The sequence below is a fragment of the Castor canadensis genome, chromosome 5, assembly GCF_047511655.1.
Source record: "Castor canadensis chromosome 5, mCasCan1.hap1v2, whole genome shotgun sequence".
Taxonomy (NCBI): Eukaryota; Metazoa; Chordata; class Mammalia; order Rodentia; family Castoridae; genus Castor; species Castor canadensis.
The window spans coordinates 156235552-156251889 of record NC_133390.1 but is presented as its reverse complement, the minus strand read 5'-3'; the positions used below and the strand labels follow the sequence as shown (position 1 = coordinate 156251889).

The 16338-nt window shown below is 52.9% G+C and overlaps 2 protein-coding genes across 2 annotated transcripts; both read left to right on the top strand.

Moving 5' to 3' along the window:
* Positions 1–2026: 2026 nt before the first annotated feature.
* LOC109691791 (interferon regulatory factor 4-like) lies at positions 2027–12411 on the top strand. Its single transcript, XM_020171987.2, has 8 exons — positions 2027–2750; positions 8020–8209; positions 8572–8666; positions 9349–9460; positions 9573–9638; positions 10342–10725; positions 11291–11409; positions 11588–12411. Exons 1-8 carry the CDS (start codon positions 2577–2579, stop codon positions 11687–11689), a joined length of 1242 nt encoding a protein of 413 aa, XP_020027576.2. The 5' UTR covers positions 2027–2576; the 3' UTR covers positions 11690–12411.
* Positions 12412–13350: 939 nt separating this feature from the next.
* Foxs1 (forkhead box S1) lies at positions 13351–16127 on the top strand. Its single transcript, XM_020171991.2, has 2 exons — positions 13351–13441; positions 14248–16127. Exon 2 carries the CDS (start codon positions 14294–14296, stop codon positions 15284–15286), a length of 993 nt encoding a protein of 330 aa, XP_020027580.1. The 5' UTR covers positions 13351–13441; positions 14248–14293; the 3' UTR covers positions 15287–16127.
* The last annotated feature ends 211 nt before the right edge of the window (positions 16128–16338 follow it).

Below are 16338 nucleotides of genomic sequence, written 5' to 3'. Positions count from 1 at the left end.
TCTGCCCAAGGACACACAGCTAGGACAAGGGGAGCTGGTTGGGGAACTCGGTCAGTGTGAGTCCCATGACCTGGATGAGAGCCTAGCCTTGTCCCAGGACAGCTGCAAGAAGGCAGCTCCTGGTTGTGGAGGTTACCAGAGAGGACCCAGCACAACTGTGCCCATGACCCTTCTGCTTAGAGTTTAAAGGTCAGGGGCAGCCCACATGAGCAGATGAATGGAGATCATCAGAGCTCATTTTTCCTAAACTGAAATTAACCTGAAGTTGCAAGGCTGGGGAGTAGCTTATCACCCAATGGTCACTTGTATGGGTTTCTAATGCACCAAGTCTGGGCAAAGGGCAGGTGGGGAGGCATGGACCCCAGCGCTGGGATGGGAAGGAGGTGAAATAGCCTTTTCTGCCACCCCAACTCTACCCACTGTGTGCCAGACACTGAGCAGAGCTCTGGGTCTACAGCAATGTCTGCTTCATCTTGCTGACATTCTGGTGAGGAAGACATCAGATAAACAGATAAAACACAGGGCAGGGGGAGGAGGGAGTGAACCACCTTGCTATGAAGGGGGGAGTCCAGACAGAACAGTAAGTGACAAAGCCCTGAGTATCTCGGCAAGGTGGCTGCGTGTATAGAGAGCAGTCAGAGTGTGTGTGTGTTGGGGGGAGCGGGGGAATGCATCCTCCTATATGGTTGGTGGCACCCCCTTCTAACTCATAATTGTAACTTCCCCTATTTAAAACTCTCTTGGGCCCATCATCTACAGGACAAAACAAAGCCCCTTGGCCTAGTATTCCAGGTCCTTCTAGATGTTCCCTGCACCCTCTAGAAACAAAGAGATCTACTATCACACCAGACTCCTGCTTGGATGTACAGTTGGCCTCAAGTTCTGTGTCCAAAAATCCAACCCACCTCCGATAAAAATACTTGAAAAAATACTGCATCTGTACTGAACATGTACAGACTTTATTGTCATTATTCCCTAAACAGTGCAGAATAGCAACTATTTACATGCTTTCATAGTGCATTAGTTATTGTAATCCAGAAATGACCTAAAGTCTACAGGAGGACGGGCACAGGCTTTACACAAGTGTGACACCATTTTGTATGAGGAACTTAAGCATCCACAGATTTTGGTATCCAAGGGGGTCCTGGAATCAATGCCCCTGGAGATTGGGGGGCCACTGTAGTTACTCCTGTTGCAATTGATCATATAAAAGGCTTTGTGCCCCAGTGGAACCCTACAGACCTAAGTGTGAGTTCAGGTTGTGGCTGCAGAAGGGTCAGAACCAGAGGGGACGCTGGCACACGTGGCTATGGGAGAGGAGGAGCGCAGCAAAAGCCTCCTAGCAGGTGTTGTGAGGGACAGGGCTTCCCGCCTCAGCTCAGTGCTGGCTGGACCTAGCTCTCTGCCCACTGCAGTAGGGGATGTTATTTTTCCTCCCAGAGCCTCAGTTTCACCATGTACACAGCGAAGGATGGAGGAGTCTGAGCTACTTGACAGCTTTCATATCACAAATTTGATGTTGACCATTTATTGAGAGATACAAACTTCAGAGCCTGGCACTCAGGAAGCTGAGGCAGGAGGAGTATGAGTTTGAGACCAGCCTCAAACTCATAGTGAGACCCTGGCTCAAAAAGACAAAGCAAAGTTCAAACCCCAGTCCCACCAAAAAAATCCAAACAATACAAATCCAACTTTAGGGGCTCACAGTCCCCACCAGGAATCCATGAACTCCAGGTGTAGCTAGCAGGAGGCAGTATGGGGTCACTGTTTAGGCTTCTGGGTTCTAGGAGTACAGAGACACAAAGCTTTGGCTCCCTGCTATTCCTGTTTTTGTTTCAGGGCTTTAACCTCTCTGAGCCCATCTTAACATCAGAATAGGTCATTAAACTCACCTCCTGGGTTATTAAGACTCTGCAGAGAAGGGTTTAGCCAGGCCAGCACTGTAAGGAACAATCGGTAATGGGGACTCCCAATATTTGAGGAAATAGTCACATACTGAAAAGAGACTGACAGGCCAGGTACATGGGAGGGTGAAGTGGAAGGATTGCTAGAATCCAGGAGTTCAAGGCCAGACTGTACAACATTGGGAGATGCCATCTGAAAATAAACAAAACAAAACAATGAAGCAAACAAATTAGAGCAAGCTTCCAAATGAGTTAGGAGAAGCAGGTGGCAGGTGCACAGGTGGGGCAAGGTTGTGTGTCTGGATGCCTGCAGGGACTTCATTCCTGATAGCAGAGCCCTAGCCACCCCACCCCCGTGCTCCAGAGGGTCTCAGTGTCTGTCTCTGGGTGACTGACTAACCCCCTATGTGTGGCTCAAATGCCCTTCAGGCCAGGACGCCATGGGGGGGAGGGGCAAAATGAAAGAGCCTCCTGGGAGAGGGACAGAAGGGAAAGTGAAACCCGCCCACGCAGACTTTCACTTTCGTTGCCTCTGCGCCATCCAGGTGGCCCAGTGATCCCCTAACCCACACTGGTCAGGTGCCTTTCTCCCTGTGCTCCCTGCACTCCCAAAGGCTGGAGCCCCTGGTGCAAGAAGGAAGGGAAGGGAAGGTTCCCATTTGCAGGACACGTATGGCAGGAACCGGGGGTCCCCTTCGTCTCCGAGACTGGCTGGTGGCACAAATTGAGAGTGGACGCTATGCTGGGTTGTGCTGGGAGGACTCAGGCAAGACTCTCTTCCGCATCCCCTGGAAGCACGCGGCCAAGCAGGGCTACCAGGCGCAGCAGGACGCCGCGCTCTTCAGGGTAAGGCTCAGGGGACTGGGCACCCGGCCCAGGGGGCTCTTGGCCCCCACATCTGGGCCAGCCCAGGAGCGTTGTAACTTGGGCCTCTCACTTGGCCTGTTGGGCTGGGACTAGTGTTACCTGTAAACTGGAGACCCTCAGACACTGCCTTCAAACCGAATCAGTCTTGGCTGTGATGACTGTCCACCATCCCCACCTCTGGGGCCTCTTTTCCCTCTTCACAGGGCAGTTAGCCGGCACCCACGGGAACTCCCTCAACCTCCCACTCCCAAACCACCATGGAGAGAACCTTCCCTGTGCTCCCAACACCATTCCTTTTCAGGGACTTCCCATAGGAATGAATCCCTTTCCCCCTGGCCTCAACTGTCTCCAAACTGGCTCCTTTTCCACATTTACAATCTCTTTAAAATCTCTGCCCTAAGCCAGGTCATTGTCACTACCACAAACACCCAATTTATCTCCAGCATCTCCTTCTCTGGTGTCCCCTCTCCTTTCATGGTGAAAAGCACCCATTAACCCCCTCCCTCCTAGCTTCCATCTAGCTGATGTCTCTGTTGTCAAGTTCATGTAAGGATGCATCCCTGTCTTTTACTCTTTGATTCCTGATAGTCCTAGTGGACTCTCCCTCCTCCTTGAAACACTCTCAATGGCTTTCTGAATGTCTGCCTCCTACCCTGAACCCCCATTTTCCTCCTACTTCCCAGGCCCTGCTTCTCAGCCCCCATCTCCTCCCTTCTCTGTCTTGGCTCCCAGAATGCTCTCCAGGACCTCCCTCTTCAAGCCCACTGCCCCCCTCCATGGACTCAGCATGGAGGATTCAGGCCTCCCCTCTAAGCCGCAAGTGTGCTAGTCTCTCAGCCTTCCAGTCACTGCCTCTTGGATGGCTCCCAGGCCCTTCAGACTCCACATATCCCTAGTACCACACTCACCAGTTCACCCCACAAACAGGCCACCTGAGTACATGAACCAGAGCCATACCTGAACTCTGGCTGCTCCCCCTCTTCCAATCCTATTGTACCCCATTCCTGAGGCCCCCAGGCTCTTGAACTCATTTCCACCATCTCTTCAGAACAGCCCCACAGGGCTTCCTGCTTCCCCAGCCCTCAGCCATCCCCCCAGCCCTCCAGAGGGCTCTTTCTGAGTACAAAGGCCATCTAACTCCCCTCTCCTGGGTCCTTGCCTGGTGCCAAACTCTCAACTCCTCACCCTGCTCTCAGAACCCACAGGAACTGCCCCTTCTGTCTCTGGGCCCCATCTCTCACCACTCCCTTCCCTCCCCACTTTAGTTCTTTCACTTTCTAAATGCTTCATGTCTCTGTCACCATTAGAGCTTCACACATACTGTTCCCTCTGCCTACAAGGGCCTCTTTTCCTTCACCTGGTCACTGTCCTCATCCTCTGCTTAAACATCTCTTTCTTAGAGAGCCTTCCCTGCTGCATTCATTGGTTTAATTCACTTATGAAGCTCATCTCAGTGTTTCTCCTGCTGAACAATTTTCCGTATGAGTTTCAGTACCTGGGATGCAGCTGTCTCCTCCTTTCAGACTGTGAGCTGCCTGAGGGTGGTGATGCTGAGCACAATGCCTGGCACACAGTAGGTGCTCAATAAGTATTGAACAAGTACCAGAAGGCCTGTCCCTTAAGATTTACATGCTGTTGTTCAGAGGAAGGAGATTCTGGAGACTGGCCCTCCCCACCTTCTGCCACTTCCACCCGTCCCTCCATCCATCATGACACACATGTGACTCCTTAGCGTCCAACCCAAAGGTCATAATGATAAAAAGGACAGTCATGATCTGGCCTTAAAGACCTCTTCTTCCTTCATTCCCATCCCCCCACCCACCACATGCAGTCAACACTCATTCATGGGTTAAATACTTGCAAATTCTTCTGTCCCTATAATATATTTGAACTCCCCAAATCAATACTTCTGTCACTTTTGTGTCCACTCACAGACATGTGCAGAATGGCATAAAACAAAACAAAAACCTTTTCCGGTGGTGCTGGGAATGGAACCCAGGGCCTCATACATGCTATGCAGGGGGGTTACCACTGAGCCCACAGCAAAAAAAAATTTGAGTCACCAGACAGGAACATTGGAAACTGAGGCCAAACAAGACAAGTTCCTGCCTTCTTCTTCCTCTTCCTCCTCCTCCTCTTCTTTTTCTCAAAGTAGAAAAAGAACTCAGGGCCTTGCATTTGCTGGGCAGGCACTCTACCACTTAAACCACATCCCCAGCCCTAGGTCTTTCTCTTCTCATTTCAGCTCTCACACTACACGCAAGTGTTCTTCTCACAGTCCTAGTGCCAGATTTTTTTTTTCATCTTTGTGCTTTCACTGTTTCGAATGACCCCATGTGTGCTCCTGAAGTGCTGTCCAATGTTCCTGGTGCAAAACGGCCATGGTGCCTTGCATAGAAAACCATGTTAGATAAATTCTGTTCAGACCTGAGGTACAGTGTATGGGTCATGAGTTCAGTGTCATGGGTGAACAGTATATAGTTATTAGCGACCTTAAACAGAAACGCACATGAGAAAGGTTATGGATTGGTGAAAATGGTGTGACCAGAGGCTTACATGGCTCTGCAGTCACTAATTAAGTCAGTGTTTGTGGAGACTTAACAGAACAGAGGTCCCTTGAATAACGAGAGTCAACTGTACACTCACCCTCAGACACACACATTCAGCTGCAGCTCCCGGGCTCCCACTGTTCCCGAGTGCCCTTGCTCTTCCACACTTTACTCACCTCACGCTGTTCCCTCTGCCACCAATGTCATCTCTGCCACCTCTCAACCTCCTACCCACCCTTCAAGGCCCAGCTCAGTTCGTCGGTAGGTAACTGAGCCCCTATCTCCTGCATGCTAGGCACCATTCTAGTTTCTGGGAACACAGCAGTGAACAAAACACTGACCCTGCTCATCAGGGTCAGGGCTCTGAGTCTTTGAGTTTGAGTATCCTTAGTACAGTGCCTCTGACTGGGTGCCAGGCACTGTGTTAAGTGCTCACATATACCGGCTTGTCCTGTACCTCCACAGCCATGTGAGCTTAGGTGTCATCTACCCCCATGCACAGTACTTACTGACAACAAAATCAAGCCTCAAAAGGTCTCACTCATAGCCCCAACAGGGAAACTGAGGCTTTTCTGTCTTAGTGTCTATGTTACCTACTATACCTGGAGTCTCTTAGAACAATTCATCAGTTAAACCCCCTCAGCCCTGCATGTGACAGATGAAAGCAGTACATCTAATGGCCTTATTGCTCTATCCACACCGCTCCAAACCACACTGGCCTTCCTCCCATTTATCAATCTCTTTCCTGCCTCAGGCCCTTTGCACCTGCTGTTCCTCTCCCCTAAAACACTCTTCTGCCAACTCTTTGTCACACTCCATCCTTCTTTCGTTTCAGGCTTCAGCGCAATGTCCCCTCCTCAAATAGGTCTTCCTGATCACTCTATTACATTAGACCCTCATTTTCCTTAATTCATTTATTTAGTCCCTCCACCACAACAAAAACCATTCTCATATGTTTTATGAATATCTTTGGTTTGTAGGTATTCTTTTACAAAGGTTATGGCTGTTTTGTGTAGATTCTTATCTTATCCGTATATCACGTTGTCTGCCTCATTCTGTGTTTCCCCCATCCACAGCCATGCTTTGAAGATCTGTTCTAGTTCTCTGTAGATTAAATCTGTTCCCTCTAGATACTTCTAGATGCCACACAGACTCTATAGTGGGCCTCAATTATACACACACACCCATTCACTTTTCCAGGATGAACCCAAGTTTGCTTCTGACTCCTAATACCAGAGATAATGCTGAGGTGAATATCCTCAACCAGGTCCCCCTAAGATCCTCTGGGAGAACGCCTCTGGAATTGGCATTTCTGCGGAAGATATGTTTAGACTCCTTAATTTGACCAGGCATGCCAGACTACCATGCACAAGCACTGAACCTCTCCATGCTCACAGCCCCACCAGCTCCTGGCATTATCCAGCTGACTGTGGATAGGTGATAGCTCATATGTCTATTTACATCTCTTGGACACTAAATTTAGGCATCTCTTCCTATGTTCTTGCCTCAGGTTTCCTCTTTTTTTTTTTTTTTTGTGGTACTGGGGTTTGAACTCAAGGCCTACACCTTAAACCACTCTACCAGCTTTTTCGTGTGTGTGATGGGTGTTTTCAAAATAGAGTCTCGCATACTATTTGCCCAGCTGGCTTTGAACCATGATCCTCCTGATCTTTGCCTCCCGAGTAGCTAGGATTACAGGCGTGAGTCACCAGCATCCGGCTCCCATTCTGTTTCTTGTTGGCTTACAGAAGTTCCTTGCATATTGTAGCTCCTAGCCTCTCTCTGATCCCAGACATTGAAATTTTTTGCCTTCTGTTTAGTGCCCATTAAGTTTTGTTTCAGAGGTGTCCTCTGTCCCTTGTAGATGTTTTCCTACATTATCATCTATCAACTTTTTAGTTTTATCTTTTACCTATAGTTTTTTGAGGTTGTGGGTTTTTAACCCAGGCCCTCCAGCTTACAAGGCAGGTGCCCTACCATGTGCTCATAACTTTTTAAATCATGTGGGATCTACTATTGTAAGTAGCAATAGGTAAGGATTTTTTTCTTCCAGTATTGGGGTTTGAACTCAGGTAATCAGGTAGGCAGGCATCCTACTCCTTGAGCCATGCCCTCAGCCCTTTTCTGCTTTAGTTATTTTTCAGGTACAGTCTTGAAGTTTCCTGGGGCCAGTCTCAAACTGCCATCCTCTGACCTATAGCCTTCTCTGTAGCTGAGATGACAGGTGCACACTACCACACCTGTCTTATTTGTTGAAATGGATTTTGCTAACTTTTTGCTCAGGTTGGCCTAGACCCATGATCCTCCCAATCTCTACCTCTTGAATAGCTGGAATTACAGGTGTGGACCACACCCATTGGGATTTACTTTTATAGTTCTGCATATAGCAAACCACTGCAATATTTTATATTTCATCACCTTATTTATTTATTGCTATTTATCACAATCCATAATTTGGAATATAGTTATTTCTGATCAGTTGACTGTGACTTGAATCCTTCACAGAAAGGATCATGTCTGTCTTACTCCTCACCTGATTCCCCACCCCTCACTAGAACATAGGAGCTCAAAGAATACGGGATGGTTGGAGGGAGGGAAAAGGAAGGGAAAGAAAAGATGAGAGGCAAGGCAGCCCCTCATTCCTCCGCATGGAGCCAGCATCCAGGCTATTCCTCCCCAAGATCCCTTCTCACCTCCAGGCCTGGGCTGTGTACAAGGGCAAGCACCTGGAGGGCACTGACAAAGAGGACCCCTCCACCTGGAAGACCCGGCTCCGCTGTGCCCTCAACAAGAGTATCGACTTCTGTGAGGTGCCTGAGCGCAGCCAGCTGGACATCTCCAACCCCTACAAGGTCTACCGGATTATGTCTGCTCATGCCCGAGACCCAGGTACCACCTGGCAGGTGGTAGTGGCTGGGTGGCTCTCTGGACAATGGTGAACTCACTGAGTTTGAACTCATGGATTGGTAAATTTAGAAGGACCCTTGTGTATCTCTCCATTAGATAGTGGGGCGGGGGGGGGGGTTGACAGTGCTTGAACTCAGTGCCTCACACTTGTTAGATAAATGCTCTACCATTTGAGCCATTCCACCACTCTTTGCCTTTCCATTTGAAAAGGAAACTAAGGCCCAGAGACAGGTGTGCCTTGTCTGAGTGCATGCACTGGGCTGCCGACTCTAATCTAGGGTTATTTCAGTTGAGGGGTTCCTTTTGGGGTCCAGAGAACAACAGGGTACTCTTGCTCCATCCAGTTACCAGGGTCCAGGCTCTCCCTAAAGAAGGCATTCCCCCCAGCCAACAGAAGTCTCCCGGGAAAGTAACTAAGCCAGCCTGCAGGATGGACCAGGTCGGTGTGTCCTTCTAGCCCCCACTGCCTTGCCAGCTCAGTGACCCTCTCTGGCTGGGATCTCTAGCACTGTCATTTACCTGTTCTGCCCATGAGCCCAGCTGCTGTCCCCCTCCTGCCTCTTGCTCCATGTGCTCCATCTCTCCCAGCTTCAGAATTCACTTCCAACCCCTCCATCACTCTTTCCTCATTCACCCCACCAGACCCGGCTCCCTCACTGTATCCCTGTCACCTCCGTCACCTCTAGCTCCCTTGCTGCATGCCCCCATCTGCTGGTCTCCATCACTGTTTGTATCATTCCTATTAACTTCTCCCTCCTCATCACCTCTTCCCACTATCTTTCAGTTCTGGCCCATCCCATGTCCCTAACACTCCATCAACTTCAGTCCATGGCTCTGTCCCCTCATCTCGACCATCCCCAACTCCTTCCCTCCACATTCACTTCCAGCACTTCTCTCCCCATCACAGTCACCCATCTCTGACCTCATCCCCTCCACCACCCCTAGCAACCCTCCAGGGCAGGAAGGGCCTTGAGTTCTAAGACGTCAAAGTTCCCATCAACTCCAGCTGGCCTTCAATCTGCCCAGTTCTGCCTCTGCCCAGATGGGGAGAATCTGGCAACTCCTGTGGGCTTCAGTGTCCTCTCTCACCTTCATGGCTGGCCCTCTCTCCCACTGTACAGGAAGGCTGCAGATTAGCCACAGAGGATAAGGACAAGGAGCAGTCCCCCAGGCTGGCCCAGCAGGGCTCCTTGCCACCAGCCACTCTCCTCCCAGGCCCTTTGGCTGACCACAGTAAGGACTGGGTCTCCTGGCCCACACACCTCCTCCCTGGCCTCCTCCTGGATATAGGGGTCAAGAAAAGCCAAGGTGAGATGACACCTGACTGCTTATTCTTCTTCATAAGAGTACCAAGCACAGAACGCCCCACACTGCTGGAGCCTGACGCCCTTTGAGGACTTCAGCAACCCTGGTAAGGATCCTAAAGGCCCTCCCCTCTGACCAGCTTGCAGAACTCTCAGGAGGACCAAGGGATGAGGTTGGCTGGTCTGTCTCCACCCAAAGTACCCGCTCCAGACTCCCCCAAACCTTAAAGGTTAGCATTTGAGGGCTTAGTTTATGCCGGGGTCCTCCTAACCTCTCTCACAACCCCCTGAGATAAATGCTGTTTCCCCATTTTACAGATGGAGAACCCCCAACCCCAAGGTTAACCCTTAGAACCTTGCCTGAGACCTCCCAGCTAACTAACAGGTCACAGCTGCTGTTTGGCAGTAGGCGAATAGAATGCAAGAACCTGGCTGCACAGCCCACAGCCCTAACAAGGCGCTGTCTGCGATGCTGTGCTTATTGTTTCGGCCAGCTTTAAAGTCCTTGCTAAAGGAAGCTCCTAGAATCCTGGAGCTTGGGGCTGGGAGGCGCTCAGGTTGTCTAGCTGGTCCCAAAGCCAGACCTTTAACCATGGAGCGCCACAACCACATCCTTTAGAGCGGAAGCTGGTATTTGTTACTACTGCTGCTAGAACGATTAGTGTCACCGATTGGGAGGGAGTGGCAAAAATTCCCTCGGTAGGGGAGAGGCGGGTCCCTTTCCTCGTAGTTGAGAGGGTGAAGAAGGAGGAGGCTGGCACCGCCATGCGGTCGCCCAGCCCGCGCTCTTCTCTCTGCGCCCGCCCACAGAGTGCTGGCTGCACGTGTGGCTCTTCTACGGCACCGCCCTGGTCCGTGAAGCCACCGTGCGCTCCGCAGAGGGCTGTCGCCTGAGCCCGCGGGCAGCCGCTACCGTCACGGCCGCCGAGCGCCTGCTGGGGCCGCCCGCCCGCGCCCCCGTCGCGCAAGTTTGCTTCCCTGAGCCGCCGCCCAGCGCCCGCGTGCTGCGGCGTCTGCTGCGCCACCTGGAGCGCGGCGTGCTGCTGTGGGTGGCGCCCGAGGGCGTGTTCGCCAAGCGCCTGTGCCAGGGCCGCGTTTACTGGCGCGGCCCGCTGGCCCCGCACCGCACGCGGCCCAACAAGCTGGAGCGCGAGCGCACCTGTCAGCTCCTGGACACTCGCCGCTTCCTCGACGGTAAGCGCGGACTGTGCGGCCCTGGCGGCGGGCGGCCGAGCGGGTGGACCGAGGAGGGTGGGCACGCGCGATTTGGGCGCGGGGCTGCGGGCTTAAGGGGCCTGGGTTTCGGGTGAGCACTGAAACAAGGGACACCGCACAGAAGCACAAAGCATGGAAAAGAAGATGGGCACCAGGAAGGCTGGCCACAGACACGGATGTAGGGGCAGGCAGGCTTGGGGTCTTGGGGGTGGGGCGTAAGCACAGAATTTGGGCACATGGGGGCGCCGGGCATAAGGTGGCAGCAGGCGTACAAGGCACATGATAGTCATAGGTGAATGGCAGTGGGCACGGGATGGACATACAGACATGGGATGTGCATACAGGCATTAGACGGGACGTGAGCACTCCAGGTGGGTACAGATGTAGTACTTGGCATAGGCATAGAGATGTGGCAGTGGGCGTAGGGCTCTGGCACACATCGGGATGTGGACTTACAGGACGTCACAAGGGATATGACCACCAAGTGGGCATCGGGTGGGATGCGTAGTTCTTGGCCCAGCTCCCACAGTCTTGGTGCCCGTAGAACTGCGTGCCCACCTGCACAATGGTCGCCCTGAGCCAGAGTACCAGATCCGTCTGTGCTTTGGGGAGGAGTACCCGGGCCCCCCAGACCAGCCCGAGGAGCGGCTCATCATGGCCCATGTGAGTCACTCCCTGTTGTCCCCTCCAAAAGGCTCCTTACTGACCCCCTCCGGTCCCAGCTTCCTCCTCCCCGATTCTGTGTGACCCTCTGGTGTGTGTGGCCATGTCTGAAAACTGGGTGTGGGGATGCGATCCTTGGAAATGGGGAAGGTTGGCTCACTGCTCCCTGCCCCCGCAGGTGGAGCCCATCTTCGCCCGCAAGCTACTCCTGCACTCGAAGTGCCTCCACCCTGGCGCCCGGCGGGGTCCCAGTGCGGTATCACAGAGGGCATCACCCTAAAAAGGCTGCTTCCTCCTCCCACATCCCCTAAAGGCAGCACCCCCCGCCAAGGAGTGTCGACCATTACCCCCCATCATTGCCTTCATTGAGCCAGTGGACTTGCGGCTGCCACCTATCTGCCCTCTGCAGCCTGGTGGAGGGCGGTGCTGCTGTGCGTGGGGCATCAGCTGGAAACTGAACTCAACTTTGAGGCCCCAGAAACGCAGTAATTGGGGCAGAAGAAGCAGGATTAAATCACTTGAGAACAAAGCACTAATGGCTATTTTCTTAGGGCAGTCTTACTCTGCCACTGAGTTCTTCATAACATTTGCTTCATCAAAGCTGAGTTTACCACCAATTAGATCCTCAGCAATGTTTAGAGTGGAGCCAGCCAGTACCAAAATCGCCTGACCTCTGAACCTTTCCTCCCACCTGCCCTAGTCTCTCCCATTTATTTGTGGGGCCACAGGGGGTGAGGGGAGGGTGTCCCTAAAACAGAGACTTGGCCTAAACCCTATTAGACTTGGCCTAACCATGGAACTGCCAGTACCTGTAGGATGCTGTTTTTGGAGAAACAGGCACAGCTCTAAGACAGAGGCTAAATGCAAGTCCAGCCCCTCCCCCGCCCCACCGATCCTTGCAAACTGTGAGTGATGGGGAACCCTGGGGTGCTGGAAGGGGGCACCTTCCACATACAGTTGGTTCTCCCTGCTTTGTGAGTGAAATACTTTTTTTTTTCCTTTTCTGATTTCTGTCTTTATTTATAGGAATTGTCTATGGTTGCTAGCAAAATTAATCTCTTTTAGTGATACCTTAAAAAGTCACTTTTTGGGGGGATGCTGCTGGGAGGCCTGAGGCACGCTTAAGCACACACACATTTTACCACTGAGCCACAAGCTCATCCAATAAAGCCACCATAGGGGGACTGTATGATTTGACAAGGACAGAAGTCTATCAATTGCTGTTTTTTCAGTCACTCCATTTACATTTATTGAACACCTACTCTGTTCCAGCTTCTGTTCTAGTGTCCAGTGCTGGATACTAGAGATGGAACAACACGGCATGGTCCCTACTCTCTTGGGGTTCACAGCCTATCTTCTAGCTGAGAACCTATAACTGTCCCCCACTTGTTCCTGACCCTCACCAAAAGGGTGGTGTTAAGGAGTTACAGAATCCTGGATTCAAATCCCAGCTTTACCATTCACTAGCTGTGTGATCTCAGGCAAGTTACTTAACTTCTCTGAGCTTCAGACGCATCATCTATTCAAAAGAAGCTGTGAAGACCTCTGGAACAGGTTTTGTCTGAGGAGAAAATGTCACACAGACTAAGTGATCACTGACTTGGGGGTGGGCAAGCAGGAAAGATACAACCCCGTTCTTTAGGAGGGCTGTCAGTTGCAACCCACCTCAAGCCTGCAGCTGGGGGAAATTCAGTTCCCAGTGACAATCCAGTTATAAGCTTGGCAATCCCAGAGCACTTCTTCTTTGTAAGAGAGCCTGTACCCTCACCATGGGCCAGACAGCGAAGACTTGCCACTTGCCAGCTCCACTTTGAGATGGAAACTCTAGGAAACTGAGTCTTGAGAAGCCTCTTGGGAGGATGTTTGTGCCCAGATAACTGTCTTCCCCACACCAGCCACTAGAGGGCGCAGGGCTCTGTGGTTCTGGGTTGGCATCCTCATTGCCCTCCAGCACCCACACCCCATTGCGGAGGACTGGGAACTGTGTAGCACCAAGGGCTCTGTGCTGCAGGGATGAGACGGTAGAGGAGAGGTAAAGGGGGGGAATAAGTGGGGACTTGAGGGGCCCCAAGGGCTTTCCCTGCTTCATGGGGCCTCTGCTCAGACTCTGCCTGTCTCTGGTCTCTCTCATCAGCACACCCCTCCCCTTGCCCCTGCCTTGGGTCGGTACCTGTGGTTCTCTGTAGCCTCTTCTTCCTTTCTTTCTGTAGATTTCTTCATTTCTGTCTCTCAGTGACCCAAACTCTCCCTCTATACTACTAGTCTCTGTGTGCCTGTGTCTCTGGCTCTGTGTCTGTGTCCATTTTATCTCTGTCTTATCTTCGTCTCTCTTTATCTCTCTCTCTCTCTCTCTCTCTCTCTCTCTGTGTGTGTGTGTGTGTGTGTGTGTGTCTTTCTCTCTCCCTCTCTCCCTCCCTCTTTTCCTCTTTGTCCCTCCCTCACTTCCTCTCTTTCTCTCTCTCTCCTTCCCTCTCTTTCTCTCTCTCTCCCTCCCTCTCTTCCCCTCTCTCTCTCTCTCTCTCTCTCTCTGATTATGTTTCTGCCTCTAGCTTTTTTGGTCTCTGCCTTGCCAATTTCACATCCTGTCCTTCCCCTGCCACCACCATCCAGCATGTGTGGGCTAGGGGTGTCAGTCCCTTCCCTCCCACTTCCTCACCTCCGGCAACTGCTCACAGCTTCCCAGTCCTGGCCTCTCCTGCCTGTCCCTCTTGGGCCTTGTAGGGGGCAGTGAGGGAGGAAGGAGGGCAGCTTGGTGGGCCCACCCCTTTTTGCCTTTCCAGGCTGGGAGGCTGGGCCACTGGACCTTTTAACAGCCTGGGCCATCTGTGCCGCCTCCAGCCCCAGACGCTGTGCCTGGCCCTGTGGTCCCAGCAGCCCAGGCAGCATGCAGCAGCAGCCCCCATCTGAGCCACTGGCCCCCTCGGCTGAGCCCACCAAGCCCCCCTACAGCTACATAGCCCTGATTGCCATGGCCATCCAGAGCTCGCCGGGCCAGAGGGCGACACTCAGTAGCATCTACCGCTACATCATGGGCCGCTTCGCCTTTTACCGCCACAACCGGCCAGGCTGGCAGAACAGCATCCGCCACAATCTCTCTCTCAACGAGTGCTTCGTCAAGGTGCCCCGGGATGACCGCAAGCCAGGCAAGGGCAGCTATTGGACCCTGGACCCTGACTGCCACGACATGTTCCAGCATGGCAGCTTCCTCCGCCGTCGCCGCCGCTTCACCCGGCGGGCAGGTGCCCATGGCACCAAGGGCTCTGCCAAAGCAGGCCGTGGACCCCTCAGAGCCACCAGCCAGGATCCAGAAGTCTCCAACACCACGACTGGCAGGCAGTGCCCATTCTCGCCAGAGCTTCCAGACCCCAAGGGCCTAAGCTTTGGGGGTCTGGTGGGTGCCTTGCCAACGAGCATGTGCCCAGCAACTACTGATGCCAGACCCCGGCTGCCCACAGAGCCCAAAGAGATGTGTGCACCCAAGGCTGCAGGCCCAGGGGAGCCCCCTGGGTCCACCACATCCTCCCCATGCCCGGCTTTTGGCTTTCCTGCTGGTTTCTCTGAGGCCGAGGGCTTCAGCAAGATGCCTACATCCATCTTGGCCCCTGAGGCAAGCGTCGGGAACAGCTACCAGTGCCGGCTGCAGGCGCTGAATTTCTGCATGGGGGCTGACACTGGCCTCGAGCACCTCTTGGCCTCTGCAGCCCCCGCTCCTGTACCACCCACCCCTTCAACCTCACTCCGGGCCCCACTGCCCCTGTCAGCTGACCCTAAGGAACCATGGGTGGCAGGGGGCTTCCCTGTTCAGGGAGGCTCCAGCTGCCCTCTGGGGCTGCCCCCCTGTCTATACCGGACACCAGGAATGTTCTTCTTTGAGTGAAGGTGGCCTCACCTCTTCAAGGCCCCTGCCAACTACACCCTTCAGGTGGAGCCTGGATCCAGGACCTGGAGCACTCTGAAAGAACCCAGCTCTGGCAGACCAAGAACAACCAGGACAGGAAGCCAAGACTGAAGCGGTGAACACTCAGCCAGGCCCTGGGGACCTCCAGACAAACTTGGGGTGAGGGAAAGTGGGGACCCTTGAGATTTACTTTGTGGCTCTTGGGGGCCAATAAAGCCAGTGTGATGATGAGGGTCAGCTTGCTGGATAGTTGGGGGTGGAGGGCCAGGACGTTGGGTTCTTTGTGAGGTGGCTGTGGTTATGAGTGATGTGGCAGGGATGGGGGAACCCAGATGGAAATGTCTCATTTGAGGCTTTCTCCTGCTGGGGACTTTCTCTGGGAGTTTCCCAGGAAGGCAGAGGAAGGGAAAGAAGGGAATGGGGGATGCAACCCAGAGAGGGAGAGAGACTGGGACAGGGGTAAGGCTGGGCTGACCAGATGGGCTGGTTCTCTAGCCTCAACACCTTCATTACAAGCGGTCATGCCTACAACCCTTCCTGGCATTTCTTCTGTCCCAGACTTGTACCTCCCATCTCACCTGTGTGTCATGGACTGTCAGCCTCATTCACAGTGGTGGAAACTGAGGTTCATCAGCTAACTCCGACTCTGGGTGGTGAATGAGCGGCAGACAGGAAATTGCACTCAGGTCCACATTGCTCTGGCCTGCAGTAGAGGAGGATGCAGGATGGAGAGCAGTCTCAGGACAGAGTTGGTGGTGGCCTCAGAGAAGAGAGGGATTTTTTTTTTGAAACCCTTGGAATGGCAGGCTAAAAAGGCACTCATCGCCCTACGTAGACAGGGAACCCATGACACAGAGGAAGTATCTACCCCCTTTGGGCTTCCCACACTAATGGGAACCTCTCCTGGGTCCCCTGCTCCCTGAGGTGTGCAGGTGACTCTATGAAAACTTTTCTTTTGTGGCAGAGGCAGGGTCTGTGGCTGTCCTAGCCTGACCCATGCAAGTTGACTTCTCTTGCTACCCTCTGGGGTG

Coding starts and splice junctions, on each gene's coding strand:
- LOC109691791 (XM_020171987.2), top strand. CDS start 2,577: ATGGCAGGAACCGGGGGTCCCCTTCGTCTCCGAGACTGGCTGGTGGCA. Junction 8,210..8,571: donor TGCTCATGCCCGAGACCCAG/GTACCACCTGGC, acceptor TGCTCCATCCAG/TTACCAGGGTCCAGGCTCTC. Junction 10,726..11,290: donor CACTCGCCGCTTCCTCGACG/GTAAGCGCGGAC, acceptor TGGTGCCCGTAG/AACTGCGTGCCCACCTGCAC.
- Foxs1 (XM_020171991.2), top strand. CDS start 14,294: ATGCAGCAGCAGCCCCCATCTGAGCCACTGGCCCCCTCGGCTGAGCCC.